The sequence below is a fragment of the Suillus discolor genome (assembly GCF_016758755.1).
Source record: "Suillus discolor strain FC423 chromosome Unknown F5147scaffold_34, whole genome shotgun sequence".
NCBI lineage: Eukaryota > Fungi > Basidiomycota > Agaricomycetes > Boletales > Suillaceae > Suillus > Suillus discolor.
In genome coordinates, this window is record NW_024541281.1 from 347,541 (window position 1) to 362,615 (window position 15,075).

The window sequence follows — 15,075 nt, forward strand, 5'->3', positions numbered from 1 at the left end:
GACATCGCGCCAGAAGTAGCAATCCAGCAGAACACATGATGTTGCCACCTAGACAAGATCAACGTTCACCCAAAGACCGCGTATTTCATAAACGTGCCTGCATAGAAACCCGCGTCAACAAACCCTCCTGATGCAGTACTGATGGCCCCTGATATCGGAGGGACCTGCAATAGCTCCAAAAGCAGCGAGGGACATGAACATCCCCACTCGGCGGCCTGCATCCTCTATATCTCCCAATGCCACGGCAGCTAAAGCGAAGAGAGCTAGGAATCCTCCCGAGGAGAATCTAGATTGGGTGAGTTGGCAGCTAGTAACGAACAAGGTCCACACATACCCGTAGATGGTGGCTATTGCAATAATCTGTGATTCATTTGTAGCAAATGGCCAAGCGAATGTCGTAATGCCTGCCATCGCGGTAAAAGCCGCCATAGTATTGAGTACGCCTGTCAGGAATTAACTGGTGTTACCATCCACAGCCATCGTCGAGACTTACCAATTTTATCTGCCAGTAGTCCAGATGACAGACGTCCAAATGTAGATGCTCCATTGGCAATCGCGATTATATAGAATGCAAAGTTTTTGGAGACGCCAATTGCTATGGCACTCACAGAGATATATGTTAGCTCTGGTGGATCAATTCAGAATACGAGGAAGCCACGGTGGTAACTGTTACGACAATACCTGTGTAGAGTCCTAAAAATCCAAGCATTCCTGAAATGCAACAAATGGTATATGCTGTGTTGCGGAATGCTTTAAGATTGAAGAGTCCCCCACGAACATTGACGGGTGGAAGACGTCGTTTCAGTAACTTGGGAAACATGCTTCAGAGAGGGACAGAGAGAGGGGCATCTACAGGTGACGATGACATACTATATTGGCCATCCCAAGTGTAGCAAGTAGAATGAATCCAAATACACGCATCGTCCATTGAAATCTAAAATTTTATGAGCGAGCATGAATCATTGATGATCAGTCGACCGGACCCGATTAATGGAATTAATTTTTGAGCTGCTGCAGGAAACACAGTACTGCCAGACGAAGCGCCAACGGCGGCTAATGACATAGCGAGACCACATTTCCTGTCGAACCAATGCGAAATGACAACAAGTGCCGGTCCAACTATGATACCACAGCAGATTCCCAGACTGAAACCTTGTACAAGAAAGAAGTGCCAAAATTGAGTGCATTCCGCAATTAGGAAGGCGGATACGACGATAACACAGCTAGCGGCCAAGAAGGGTATTCTGAAGTATCCTAGGTCAAACATTCGTCCTGTCGCAAGTGCTGGAAAGTATATGAGCGCGTACTAGAAGGACACGTGAGCGACACAAGTTTACTGGACCTAGAAATAGATTTACCTGCGCAGAACCGATCCATGCTCTGGAGAGTAAAAGTGTACAATAGATCAGTTACAAGGTCGCGTCAAACCAACGAACGCCGTACATGTTTGAAGGAGAAGTCTGACGTAGTAGATTTTCCTCGTAATACACTTGAAAGACCTGAAAGGGGGGAAATTGCAGGAATTGCCAGTATATGGTGACAAACCTCACTTACCCCCCATGTATTAGCTATACCGAACCTGGTGATCACTTGAGCTAAGCTGGGGGGAAGGAGAAAATTGAGACAGCTCACGTAGAAAATAAAGTCAAGTTAACACTGTAATTTGAAGATGTCAGTGACTATTTCAAAGAATTAATCGTAGGCCAGTACTGACGCAACAACGACCAGCCACGCGGTCAATCCTCCATCTGGTGTTCCAGTAATGTGTGTTACAGGCTTCTCAGAAACTTCTTCATGCTGCAGGGCTTCCTGGCCAGCTGGAACGGCTGCCCAAGGTAAGGCTTCAGACACAAATGCGGTGCCCTGTGATTTGCTTGCGGACTCCTCAGACATGATAGCTTTGAAGATCAGGATCAAAATAAGAGTGGGGGAATGTACTGGTCCATTCTGCCGATGTTATGTAGTGTAGCATTATTGAGCTATTTGCAAACCGATGGCCGTTGGCATTCCTGACCGAAGAATATCGATCCTAGCTAGTAGGACCCAGGGTATCCGATCGACCCTATCCGACCCCCGCATCTGCGCCATCACATTGTTCTCACGCATTACATATCTAAACATTAAAATCATGTATAAGCTCGCTGTTTTCCACAAGCTACTGCTTAGACGCACCATACCTTGCCTCCCTAGTCCGCACTCAATAGCTGCACAAGCACCAGGTGAGACAGCGACAGGAAGAAATGGAGAGAAAAACTTACCTGTAGATACTAGAAATGGACAGGTCACAGCGTACCCCGTTATTGCTTAAAGTAGACACGAAAGGCGGGATGCTAGGGTTTGTTTATTTGGTGTTTGTTCGTATTGTGGTGGTCGGGTTATAACGTTAGACCCTGGGTCCTGGGATCTGTATTCACGAAGCACATGACGTCAGCGAGCTAAATCATCTCCGTTCTACATGCTTTATTGTTTCTGCCAGTGGTGGTTCAATTGATACCGCTAGAAAATATATATCATACCCCAAAATTTTAAATATTTACGCGTACATGGCATGGCAAGTGGCGTTCATGCGGAGACGCCTCAACGACCGACGCTAATAGCGCGCACTTCAAGAAGCAACTAAAAATTGAGGTTGTAGGTGTTGATTTTACCAATTTTCACTACAAAGTTGAATCTGCAATAGCTTTAAACTTAGAATCGGCAGTTTCAGTCGCAAAGCGCTACATGCAGCGAGTCTGCCTGTGATCTGGCTTGATCCATTGATCCTTCACCTCCGGGGACCAGCGAACAAGTCCAATTGCATATTTTGCTCCTTGTAATCGTGGCATCATCAGATGACGCTTCACGAACGGTGTAAGACGTCTTGTGCCACTCAAAACACCGCAAATGGCTTTGTGAAGGAGTTTTGTGTCACACGTCGCGGAGAATACTATATGTACATAACCTCAGCAGCGTGATTTGCACACACTAGTACAGTTGCTCTTTCCGCCACCGGCTGTCTGTTGATCCTGTTCACTTCTCTCCATATTGACAGAAAAACGGTGCTATGCCCGACTCGGAAAAGTTACCAACTATAGAGTCCTTGCAGGGCATTGACTCTGCGTCTGAAAGCAAATATATATTGCCTTACGATAAGCAGAAGACAGAAGCAGGCTTCGACCACGAACTTCAAACCCATCTTAGCGAAGCACCAGATGGAGGAATAAGGGCATGGCTTGCGGTTTTTGCGCAAGTACAAATTCATTTGATCGAAATAGCCACTGACGTCTTTGGATTATAGTACTGCATTGGTTACATTCTCTACGTAAGCTGCTCCTAATTTATTCCTCTACTAGTTCGACTCAAGAAATTGTACTAGGTTTGGTTTTTTAAATTCATGGGGTGTAAGCAAGGTTTGTCACGATACACTTGCAGTTCCTACAAATTCCGCCTTTTCAGATCTTCCAAGCGTACTACGAGGAAAATCTATTGCTTCACACTCCACCTTCAACTATGTAAGGTGCTAAGTCTATTTGATGCAATGTTAGACAAATGACCTCTTGCACTCTCCAGAGCATGGATCGGTTCTACGCAGGCGTGTCTAATTCTGGTTCTAGCAAGCCTACTAAGCTCATTCGTGCTACTAGTATGCACTCACGTACCTTCCGGCTCTTGCAACAGGGCGAATGTTTGACCTGGGATACTTCAAAATACCGTTCTTCGCCGCTAGCTGCGTCCTCGTCGTGTGCACCTTTCTAACCGCAGAATGCACTCAATTCTGGCAGCTCTTCCTGACACAGGGTGTCGGCCTGGGAGCGGGCTGCGGTTTCCTGTTTAGTCCCGCAATCGTCATCGTGTCACAATGGTTCTCCAAGAGACGTGGCCTTGCTTTGTCTACCACCACCGTTGGGGCTGCGTTCGGCAGCATCTTGTTTCCTGTAGCGGCACAAAATTTGATTCCGTTAATTGGGTGAGTTTATTTAATCGATCATGGGGCACTTCCATATATGCTCACAACACCTTCAGATTTAGATGGACAGTTCGTGTATTTGGATTCATGCTAATGGCTACAATGGGGATGGCAAACATAGTATGTCGTTAGCACCTGAGAACATCTCTGCGACTGACGCATTTTCCTCAGTTTCTTAAACGGCGGCTTCCGCCCACTAAAGTTCGCGGGGGACTCTTCAATCTCAAAGCATTTCGCAACAAAGCATATTCCACTTATTGCGTTTCAGGAATTATGATACTTTTAGGTCTTTATACAGGTAATACCATTGTGCTTTATTATTATGGCTCCTGATATTTTGGTTCATCAGAGTTAACATATATCTCTGTGAGCGCCGTAACAATTGGCGTCTCGAAAGATTTTTCGTTTTATATAATTGCGATCGCCAATGCGGCATCTGCGTTTGGACGTCTGTCATCTGGACTGTTGGGAGATAAAATCGGTAGGTCTTGACAGCTGTGGACTATACGAACATCAGTTGATATTTGACAGGCGCACTCAACACCATGGTAATTTACACGGCTATTACAGGAATCACAACAGTCGCCTGGCCGTTTGCTAAAGACGAATCCCAGCTTATTGCAATAGCCATTATTCACGGGTATGTATTGCACTTTTTCAGTTGCCAGGTGCACGATTGACTGACCCATCCAGGTTCTCCATCGGAGCATATATATCTCTGTACTCTGCACCTGCCGTGGCAATGGGGAGAATGGAAGACGCAGGGCGTCGAGTGGGGATGTTCATGTCCCTCATTGGTTTCGGAGGCATTGCAGGTCCTCCAATATCAGGTGTGATTTGTACCGCGACAGGAGGCTTCGTTGATACGGGTTATTATGCAGGTAGGTTTATGACACCCGCGATCTTTGAGTGAACACAGACATTTCCCAGGTGGCAGCATTATATTTGGTGTCGCATTGCTACTCGTGGCACAGTACCTTCACCTCGGACGGCTATGGGGCAAATTTTGAATGATCGTTCCGTGAGGTAAATTTAGTGTTGAGTCGATGTGTTCTTGAAGGAGTGGATGTGAAATGATTCAAGCGTGGCGAGCATTAGTCACTTTCGCTATAGACTAGCGTAGCAATTTGGTTTGTACTACATTAAAGCTGGGCAGGAAACCTAGAGTTTTCTTGCGTAAAGTAGCCCTTTCTTACTCAATCTTTCCCGTCTGATTGGTTGATGAAAGCGATGTGAGTGATGTACATTGCTCGGTACTTCGCGTTTCTTTCGACGCGACCTTTATGACAGGAACAGCCGACTGGACTGGAATATGTCCATCCAGACTCGAACATGGCATGCTCCTGGAAGCCGCCTTCGGTAGCTAGCTTGAAGTCATGGACACTTATCTATAAAGGTTTTCTCAAATCATCGCCCTGTACCACTTGTCAGACTTACAAGAGGTCCGGAATGAAAAACTGCACTGACATATCTCGCCAAGCCTCTGTTGACGGGCCGCTGCTTGGAGATCTAACAAGACGAATGAGTAAAAGAGTAGGGTGTTGACAACCGATTGACGCACAGCATCTATCGGTCAAATTGGACGTCCCTGGTCAAAGAAGTGTGATCAAGTGTGAACGAGATGCAGGATTGACTTCCTTTGAACTTCCCGTCGGGCTTTGCATTAGCATCATCTGTACCCTAAACAACAACCAAAAATAGAGAAGACATTGACACAATGCAGATACACACACCCTGCTGTTTGAGCGCTGCTTCCATGCTCCATACGCAATTTCCAGCACTGGGGATGTACTTTCCATCGGAGGCAGTCCAGAGTTCGCCGTCATGCAAGGGCGGGTCTCCGACTGGCTGATTGGTCTTGAGGTTCCAGATGCGAACTGTGCAGTCAAGTGCTGCGCTAACAAGATGACTTTCATCAGGGGAAAGACCAAGGGAGTTGACGATATCGGCATGACCCTTGAAAACGACTCGGAGCCCCTTCCTTTGAATCGACCGCCACTTTCGGGCAGTGCGATCACTCGACGCGGAGAAAATGTATGCTGTACGGTGCCGTCGATCGATCCACTTTCTATCTCCAGGGCATTGAGAGACCAATCGAGGCAATATCTCGGTGCTCTGGAGTTGCTGGTATATTCCGAGTCGTGATATGACCTCGTCTGCCCATTTCTAGTAGGTTGCTGATACAAGTATGTAGGAACAGCTAAAATCACTCAAACTCCGAGTCGGTTACGTGAGCTTGGTTCCACTTCTTGTTTGTGAGTTACTTCAATTACCGAGTCGTCTTGGAAATCACGCGCCTAAGCGACGGAAGCGCGGGCCAGCGACTTCATCCACTATCTTGGCTCAAAGGCTACAACAGGATCAGGATCATATCGATGAGCTATGATATATGATGGTTGATTGCCAACAAACATACAAATTGGATTCAAATTTGCTGGCCCTCCTGGCATACGTCATGAGGCCTGAGGCCTTGAGGGCCCAACGCCTCACCCTTGGGACTTGAATGCGCGACATGACTATCTAGCGCGCACTTGAAGTCGTGCGGGTATCATATATAGTTTCTGAAAAAGGTGAAATTGCCGACATGATCTTTTACTACGAGACTAATCAGTCAAGGGTACTGGGTATCATACTATGAAGACTCTGAGCCTTCGAATCGTCACTGATGCAGTTTCATCGGCAAAGTACAGGCTATGTATAATGGGCCTGCCTACCAATCGGCTCGATTCCTTAACTTGACCAGCGAAGGCCAGCAAGTGTAATGACATGTTTTTGGTCATTGTGTGCGTGGCTTTATCGAATGAGAATGGAATACACGGTTCTAGTTCCGATGCGGCCCCTCAAGATTTTGAAAATAGCTATAGGGAGTATCCAGGTGTCCTGGAGAGTATTATATGCAAATAACGTTGGCAGTATGGTTTTCACATACCGGTTCAGTTACCCCTTCCTTCCTGCTCTTCGTTGTGTCTGACCTCTTCTCCGCGCAAAGTTGGCAGGAGAAGCCATGTCCAAGAAGTCACCAAGTATAGAAGTCCTGCAGGGCATTGACTCTGCGTCCGAAATCAGCCATGTCTTGCCTTACGATGGGCAGAAGACAAAAGAAGCTGTTGACCCGGAAATCCTGGATGAACAACTTTCTCAGAAGTATGTAACACATCTTGGTGAAGCACCAGATGGAGGATTAAGGGCATGGCTTGTGGTTTTGGGGCGAGTACATTTTAAATCCATTGAACAGTCGCTGACGTCTTTGCATTGCAGCGCCGCATTGGTTATGTTCTCTACGTGAGCTGCTCCTGATAATAATTCTTCCATAGTTTGACTCAAGAAGGTTCCATCAGGCTTGGTCCGTCACTTTCATGGGGTGTGAGTAAGGTTTATCATTACACACTCACAATTTCTACAATTTTCTACCCTCAGATGTTCCAAGCCTATTATGAGGAAAACCTACTGCTCCACACTTCTCCTTCAACTATGTAAGGCGCTAGGTTCGTTTAGTTGCAATCTTGCATGGCTGATTTCATCCAGAGCATGGATCGGTTCTACGCAGGCATGTTTACTTCTCGGTCCAGCAAACCTGCGTAACTCACTTGTCCTGCTAGTATGCGCTCATGTGCCTTCCTTCGCTCGCAACGGGCCGAATGTTTGACCTAGGATATTTCAAAATACCGTTCTTTGCCGCTAGCTGCGTCCTCGTCGCGTGCACTTTCCTAATCGCGGAATGCACTCAATTCTGGCAGCTCTTCCTGACACAGGGTGTCGGTCTGGGAGTGAGCTGCGGTTTCCTATTTGGTCCCGCAGTCGTCATCGTGTCACATTGGTTCTCCAAGAGACGTGGCTTGGCTTTATCCCTCACCACCGTTGGGACTGCGCTTGGCAGCATCGTGTTTCCTGTGACGGCACAAAATTTGATTCCATTAATTGGGTGGGTTTGTTCGATCAATCGAAGAACAATTCATATACGCTCATACAATTACAGGTTTAAATGGACAGTTCGCGTGTTTGGATTCATTTTGATGGCCACCCTGGGGACAGCCAACGTTGTATGTTGTCGGCACCTGTAGATGCCTCTTTCTTTGACTCATTCCTTTCAAGTTACTGAAACGACGACTTCCCCCTGTCAACGTTCGTGGGGGACTCTTCAATCTCAAAGCATTCCGCAACAAGGCATTTACCGTCTATTGTATCTCGGGAATTACAATACTTTTAGGTTTTTATACAGGTACGATCCTTGTGCTTATCATAGTGGTTCTTAACATTTTGGTTCCATCAGAGTTAATATATCTCTCTGTGAGCGCCGCAGCAATTGGCGTCTCAACAGATTTCTCATTTTATATACTCGCGATCGCCAATGCAGCATCTGCATTGCGTGTGTCATTTGGGCTGATGTCAGATAGAATTGGTAGGTCTCGATAGCTGCGGACTGTGGTAACATCAGTTGATAAGTTGACAGGTGCTATCAACACCATGGCAATTATGACTACTGTGACGGGAATTGCGACAATTGCTTGGCCATTTACTGAAAATGAATCCCAGCTTATTGCAATTGCTGCCATTTATGGGTACGCGCTGCACTTATTCACAACTAACTGCTCGACTCACTCATCCAGTTTCTCCCTCGGAGCATATGCATCTCTCTACTCTGCACCTCTTGTAGCAATGGGACAGATGGAAGATGCGGGACGTCGGGTGGGAATGTTCGTGTCCCTCCTTGCCTTTGGAGGCATTGCAGGTCCTCCGATATCAGGCGCTATCAGTACCACGACCGGGGGGTTCATCGCCGCGGGTTATTATTCAGGTAAGTTTATGACGCGCGATCCTTGAGTGGACATTGACCTTGCTCAGGTGGCACCATTATATTTGGTGTTGTATTGCTACTTGTGGCGCGGTATCTCCATCTTGGACGGCTATGGGGCAAGTTTTGAACGATCGTTCAGTGAGGCGAATATAGTATGACCAATGTACTCTAGAATGGCACAAATGGAGTGAATAATTTATGGGTGGTGCCGGGCACCACCAACGCTCCATGTCAATTGTAATAATTTGTTGACCATGGAAGGTGGGCCCAGGTTCGAGCTTTTTAGTTTTATCTGTCTGATTGGTGAACAAAATGAAGACCAGAGATGTAATATATTGTCCGGCACTTTCGACATGGTTTTTAGCATTTGTCTCATTTTAAGCTATATATCGTCTAAGTGACAAACGCAGCATTCTGAAACGAGTCCTCTATCGACCGGCAGTAAAATTTGTTTAGAAGCAGTCCCGTCGATCAACCGAGCAACAAACTTCTAACTCGCACACGGTGCCATCAACCATACCGCAACGATGTGAAAGTAGAACCACGACTCACTGTCGCACTAGAAACATATATAGATGATCTACCTCGCCGGTGAGTTATGTGGTTAAATTCAGGATGCAAACTACTCATACTCACGCAGTTTTTATCAGGGCAGTGCCTGCAATTTGATTGACGCACGCAAAAGATAGGACATACTCCAACTTTGCCGTCGGCGTCGGCGTCAGTGGGCCTGGCAGATAATGATACTGCCAAAGTAGTAACAATAGCGAGGACAAATGGGAAACGCATTGTTTGTGAGTAGATGATAAATCTATGGGATAAAACAAATCTGAGGATAGCATGAACTGGACGCCTTGCTTTTATGTGCTGGAGTCGTTCTTCATGGCGATTAGAACCTCTGAGGCTCCACGAAATCCCCATTTCAACAGAAAATATCTGCAACGCCAGCAGATTGCCACCTCAGGCTTATCCTGTGAGGGGTAATTTGGTGTGGGACGACCGTACTATCCACTCCCACATAAGAAAAGTCGGTGAAATAGTTCTGGTTGAGGGCCGAGGGCCGGGCTCAGCGTCTGTAACCAGACCAGAAACGCAGACGCTATGATATTCCGTTATTAATTCAGAATGTCACAGATTTGAACGCACTGGGTCAAAACTCTTAATTTTCCTATTCCAGAATTCTGGTTCAGGAGTGATAAGAACGTTGTCCATTTATCAACTGAGAGATTGTGGCTCGAGGCTTGAAGGCTAGCTTAAGCTTGAAGCACCAGCTGTTGCTGGAGCGTGACTCGAGTGTGACAAAATGTCACAGTATGTACAATCAGGCACGAACCAAGGTTTGCTGAAAATTTTGAAGACCACTGCGAGGCAACTGCAAGATCATTTGCACAACTTGTAATGGCATTTGGTATGTTAACATCTTTTATGCTGTCTATAAAAGTATTGTTTGTCTCATCTATGACTCGCAGGAGCATCAGGAAATCGTGGTGGATTTGGTAGAGGAGGAGGAGGACGCGGGGGAGGTGGTGGTGGACGTGGAGGAGGTGGAGATAGAGGAGGCAGAGGAGGCGGCCGTGGTACGTTCATGTTTCACTTTATCTCATGCCTGTTTGAACCAATGTTCAGGCGGTGGTCGGGGTGGAGGCTTCCAAAGTCGTGGTGGGCGAGGTGGAGATCGCGGCGGTCGGGGTGGAGGTCGTGGCCGTGGCCGTGGCGGCCCTGGTGGTGGAGCCAGGGGTGGTGCGAAGGTTATTCTCGAACCTCATAGACATCCAGGTGTCTTCATCGCCAAGGGGAAAGACCATCTACTTGTCACGAAGAACCTTGTCCCAGGAGAAAGTGTCTATGGTGAGAAGCGGATATCCATTGAAGGTGGGGTCGACGACACAAAGATCGAGTATCGCGTATGGAACCCTTTCCGGAGTAAGTTGGCAGCAGGTGTATTGGGCGGTATGGATAAAATTTTCATTGAACCTGGAAAGAAGGTTCTATACCTCGGTGCTGCCAGCGGCACGAGTGTAAGTCACGTAGCAGATATTGTTGGTCCTGTGAGTCGCACTCCTCATTTTCTAACAATACTGGTGTTAAACATGGTTATAGGAAGGTGTTGTTTATGCTGTCGAATTTTCGCCACGATCAGGGCGTGATCTGATCAACATGGCGAAAAAGCGAACAAACGTCATTCGTGAGTATTTCCAAACTGTAGGCTACAGCTGATGAGAACAACATTTACTATAGCCATCGTGGAGGACGCCCGCCTTCCTAACAGGTACCGCATGCTGGTGTCAACTGTAGACGTCATATTCGCAGACGTTGCACAGCCCGATCAAGCACGTATTGTTATCCACAATGCGCAGTTCTTCCTCAAGGATGGTGGCCATGTGGTCATCTCTATCAAAGCTAGCTGTATAGATTCAACAGCAGCACCTTCCGCTGTTTTCGTGCAAGAAGTACAAAAACTACGAGAAAACAAGTTCAGACCTATTGAACAAATTACCCTCGAGCCGTACGAGCGTGACCATGCTATGGTTGCTGGTTAGTAGTTTCCCCATATTTTTAGTTGCTATTTGTGCCTGACATTGCTTGATCATATAGCTCAATACCAACGACACACATAAAATGTACATGCACTTGCTGCCTGCTTTGAATCATCTTGTTAGCTGGTATCATCGTCTGTCGTAAAAAGTATTTGTGCTCATATCCTCGACATGAATTTGTGCTTTTATCTAATTATTGGAAACCTCTGTATCTGAACGACGTGGACGTACAACGTACAAGCCTTTGTGAATATTTGAAACGTGTCACATCAATATAGGCAGTGCTTCGATCCAATACTGGTTGGTATCATGTAAGGTTGCGACAAGGGCTAGCTCATCGCTCCCGCGAGACTCATCAACTTCCCAAAGCTCCATAGGGCTTGTTCGGTCGGAAAAAAATAACGCAGAAGAGGGCAAATGAGACCCTCTCAAGTCCAAATAGACTTTGGTACACCGCCCGGAACGCCTCCACGCACGTCTTCTGAATTTGAAGAAATTCCATATCCTGTTACGCATCCATCTTACTTTAAAACCGCTCGCGGCTGCAAACACGAGGAATCATTGCCATTACATCACATGAACGAGGATACGTCCACAAGGCGGAGGGTGGCTAGAGGACCCGGAAGCAGCGGTGGGTTTATGAGCGGTGATGAGCATGAAAGTGAAATGCACTACGACGACGACGGAAAGGATGTATACTCCAAACCAAGTCCTGCCAGGAGCCGTGTCAGCAGCGGGCGTGTTCACAGGCCTCCTCCTCCGCCTCCAACTTCGATAGTATGTACCTTCGCTGTTGAGGTTTGCTGCCCATCCTGACTTTGAATGTTCACCCAGAGCGAATTCATATCTCAGAACCTAGAGCACCTCCCACCTGTCATCTACACTCTGCTCTCATGTTGGACCCGCTTCCACAAAATAGGTCATGCCAACACTGTTATTTGGGACGAAGCGCACTTTGGCAAATTCGGGTCCCATTACCTCAAACGCGAGTTTTACTTCGATGTCCACCCTCCGCTCGGCAAGATGCTCGTCGGCCTTGCAGGTTTACTATCGGGTTACAACGGAAACTTCGAATTTAAAAGCGGAGTGGTGTACGATGAAAGTGTCCCGTACGTGGCCATGCGGGTTATGATGGCGACATTCGGTGTGGCCTTGGTTCCGTTAGGGTGGTATACTGCAGTCGAATTGGGCATGAGCTCATGGTCTTGTCATTTGGTTGCGCTCATGGTTTTGTGCGGTGAGTGTTATGTCCGAAAATAAACGTCGTTTGCTTCATGTTCTGGCTGCAGATGTTGCCTGGTTGGCTATATCGCGGTTCATTCTACTGGATTCCATGCTCCTGTTCTTTACTTTCACAACGGTTTTTTTGCTCACCAAATTTCACAACCAACAATATCAGTATGTGTTAGACCCACCATCACATGCGGCTTAATGCTGAAGCTTGCAACAGGCCATTCTCTTTCGATTGGTGGATGTGGCTTGCATTTACAGGTATCTCCATCGGCTGTGTGACCAGGTCTGCCCCTTCTTCGCTTCCCAATTGCTTTTTCGTTAACCTATCCTAGTGTGAAATGGATCGGATTATTCGTGACTGCTGTGGCTGGCTTGTACACCATCGAAGATCTCTGGGAGAAATTTGGTGATCTTCGCATGACCAACGTCAGCCTGACCACTTTTTGTGAAGCTGCTCCTATAAGCTAATACCTTCAACAGCGAGATCAAATTCGACACTGGGCAGCTCGCGTGCTCTGCCTAATTATCCTCCCGATCCTGGTGTATATGTTATCCTTCAAGCTGCATTTCCTGATCCTAAACCATTCAGGTCCTGGCGACTCTACGATGAGTTCGCTATTCCAAGCCCACCTGGTCGGTAATGATTTTGGCAAGAACCCACGGGGTTTGTTCGATTCTCTGCGTATATTGGAATAATACCATTGACGAGATACCCAGAAATTGCGTTTGGCTCAAAAGTTACTCTGAAAGGCATGGGCTGGGGCGGAGGTCTCCTGCACTCCCACGTTCAAACCTATCCCGTTGGTTCAGGCCAGCAGCAGGTTACTTGCTATCACTACAAAGACGATAACAACCATTGGACTATCCTTCCCACTTGGGAAGCGCCTGAATACAATCCAAATGGCGAGTTGCAGTTCCTCCAGGATGGTGACGTCATTCGCTTGCAGCATGTACCGACAACGCGACACTTGCACTCGCACACAGTGGCAGCACCCGTGACGAAGCTTAACAACGAAGTCTCTGGCTATGGTAACTCGACCGTTGGGGATTTCCACGACTACTGGGTCGTTGAGGTCGTCGATGATATCAAGCAGGGTCCCAAGGAGCACGTGACGAAAATCCATTCACTCACAACGAGATTGAGGTTCAAACACCAGGCTCTAGGATGCTACCTGTATGCTGCAAATGCAGCCCTACCTCATTGGGGCTTTAAACAGGTTGAGGTCAGCTGCACCAAGGAGGACAACCCAGATGACATGCACACATACTGGAACGTGGAGAGTCACTGGAACGACCGCTGTGAGCTACAGTGCCATTCTCTGATGTAACTCTGACGTTGGTGTTTTAGTACCTCTTGGTGATGCAAAATTTTACAAGTCTCCATTCCTCCATGATTTCTGGCATCTCAATGTGGCCATGATGACTTCCAACAATGCACTTGTCCCCGATCCAGACAAGGAGGATATCCTTGCGTCAAGTCCTACTGACTGGCCTTGGATGCGGCTAGGCCTCAGGATGTGTGGCTGGGGCGATCATCAACCAAAGTACTACCTTCTTGGCACGCCTGTGATCTGGTGGGGCGGTACAGTCAGCCTGATAGTCTTTGTTATTGTCCTTGGCATCTACTTATTCCGCCACCAACGCAAGTACATTGATATGACTCTTCGTAAGCTCACTTACCACCTGTCTCATAAGCGTGAGCTAATGTATCGTTTCAGAACAATGGAATCATTTCTTGTATGTCGGAAAGATCGCCGGTTATGGGTGGTTCCTGCATTACTGTGAGCCTTGAACATCTCTATTCAATTTAGGAACTCATAACTCGTTTTAAAGTCCCGTTCTTTATCATGGGCCGTGTCACATATGTTCATCACTATGTACGTGCCGGTGTTGAAGCTGGAAGACTCCTATTAATCACTCGATTAGCTTCCCACTCTTTACTTTTCCGTTCTCATGTTCGCCCACCTTCTTGACCACTTCATTTTCTCAGCACGCTGGAAGGACAGCACAAAGCGTGTCGCTTTCGGTATTTGCGCATTCTTGATCGTCGGAAATTTCTGGTGGTTCAGGGCAATGGCATGGGGTATTGATGGACCAATCAACGATCACTGGGGCCTCCTGTGGCGCAAAGTAAGTCCAAATTCTGTTCAATTCTTAGGACTCGGTTAACTTCCGATTAATAGACTTGGAACATATATAATGCATAGATTTGTTCTCAGGCGGACTCTGTATATCGACAGTGCCTGCCCAGTGAGAGGCTTGATGCGTTTGCTATTATGTGTAATAGAACATCTCAATTTCGCTAGTTTCATTCGTGAAGTATCGAAGCCCAGTGGCTATTAATGATACTGGCCAGTGCTACTGCATCCAAATGACTTTGGGGCAGAGGCTTGCTATGAAACTCCGTCGATCGCATGACAAAAGTGGACCACTCCCTAGGCGGGCGCCACTCACATGGCACACGCGACAACTCTCACCAGCAATCGACGTGATAAGATCACCGCTAGCCAAAGTCAGGGAACACTGTTGAACGTTGAGTGTCTACACACGAAAACTTCAGGATA

General features: G+C 47.1%; 5 protein-coding genes across 5 annotated transcripts; 4 read left to right on the forward strand and 1 right to left on the reverse strand.

Annotated features, from left to right (window-relative positions):
- Positions 1 to 114: 114 nt before the first annotated feature.
- F5147DRAFT_774770 (MFS general substrate transporter) lies at positions 115 to 1,893 on the reverse strand (the record flags this gene model as incomplete). The annotated part of the gene is made up of 11 exons (XM_041441634.1): positions 115 to 286; positions 335 to 443; positions 494 to 625; positions 682 to 808; positions 871 to 934; positions 984 to 1,306; positions 1,359 to 1,380; positions 1,444 to 1,499; positions 1,555 to 1,579; positions 1,633 to 1,656; positions 1,715 to 1,893. The coding sequence occupies 11 exons, from the start codon at positions 1,891 to 1,893 to the stop codon at positions 115 to 117; spliced, it is 1,233 nt and encodes a 410-aa protein (XP_041291808.1).
- Positions 1,894 to 3,043: 1,150 nt separating this feature from the next.
- On the forward strand, positions 3,044 to 5,030 carry F5147DRAFT_837734 (MFS general substrate transporter; the record flags this gene model as incomplete). Its single annotated transcript, XM_041444090.1, has 12 exons — positions 3,044 to 3,217; positions 3,278 to 3,301; positions 3,356 to 3,380; positions 3,436 to 3,491; positions 3,550 to 3,622; positions 3,658 to 3,946; positions 4,003 to 4,066; positions 4,118 to 4,244; positions 4,296 to 4,427; positions 4,478 to 4,586; positions 4,640 to 4,827; positions 4,877 to 5,030. The coding sequence occupies 12 exons, from the start codon at positions 3,044 to 3,046 to the stop codon at positions 4,954 to 4,956; spliced, it is 1,341 nt and encodes a 446-aa protein (XP_041291809.1). The 3' UTR covers positions 4,957 to 5,030.
- A 1,621-nt stretch (positions 5,031 to 6,651) lies between these two features.
- Positions 6,652 to 8,903, forward strand: F5147DRAFT_224358 (MFS general substrate transporter). The gene is made up of 12 exons (XM_041428689.1): positions 6,652 to 6,877; positions 6,936 to 7,228; positions 7,285 to 7,309; positions 7,364 to 7,419; positions 7,472 to 7,493; positions 7,546 to 7,868; positions 7,923 to 7,986; positions 8,039 to 8,165; positions 8,217 to 8,345; positions 8,397 to 8,505; positions 8,554 to 8,741; positions 8,789 to 8,903. The coding sequence occupies exons 2-12, from the start codon at positions 6,951 to 6,953 to the stop codon at positions 8,866 to 8,868; spliced, it is 1,401 nt and encodes a 466-aa protein (XP_041291810.1). The 5' UTR covers positions 6,652 to 6,877; positions 6,936 to 6,950; the 3' UTR covers positions 8,869 to 8,903.
- Positions 8,904 to 9,983: 1,080 nt separating this feature from the next.
- F5147DRAFT_637328 (Fibrillarin-domain-containing protein) lies at positions 9,984 to 11,573 on the forward strand. Its single transcript, XM_041432940.1, has 6 exons — positions 9,984 to 10,149; positions 10,211 to 10,318; positions 10,368 to 10,789; positions 10,842 to 10,926; positions 10,980 to 11,276; positions 11,337 to 11,573. The coding sequence occupies exons 1-6, from the start codon at positions 10,140 to 10,142 to the stop codon at positions 11,357 to 11,359; spliced, it is 945 nt and encodes a 314-aa protein (XP_041291811.1). The 5' UTR covers positions 9,984 to 10,139; the 3' UTR covers positions 11,360 to 11,573.
- Positions 11,574 to 11,575: 2 nt separating this feature from the next.
- Positions 11,576 to 15,050, forward strand: F5147DRAFT_614104 (glycosyltransferase family 39 protein). The gene is made up of 12 exons (XM_041432494.1): positions 11,576 to 12,055; positions 12,113 to 12,515; positions 12,568 to 12,676; positions 12,729 to 12,794; positions 12,844 to 12,937; positions 12,992 to 13,175; positions 13,229 to 13,810; positions 13,860 to 14,177; positions 14,230 to 14,292; positions 14,345 to 14,388; positions 14,438 to 14,641; positions 14,695 to 15,050. The coding sequence occupies exons 1-12, from the start codon at positions 11,696 to 11,698 to the stop codon at positions 14,716 to 14,718; spliced, it is 2,451 nt and encodes an 816-aa protein (XP_041291812.1). The 5' UTR covers positions 11,576 to 11,695; the 3' UTR covers positions 14,719 to 15,050.
- The last annotated feature ends 25 nt before the right edge of the window (positions 15,051 to 15,075 follow it).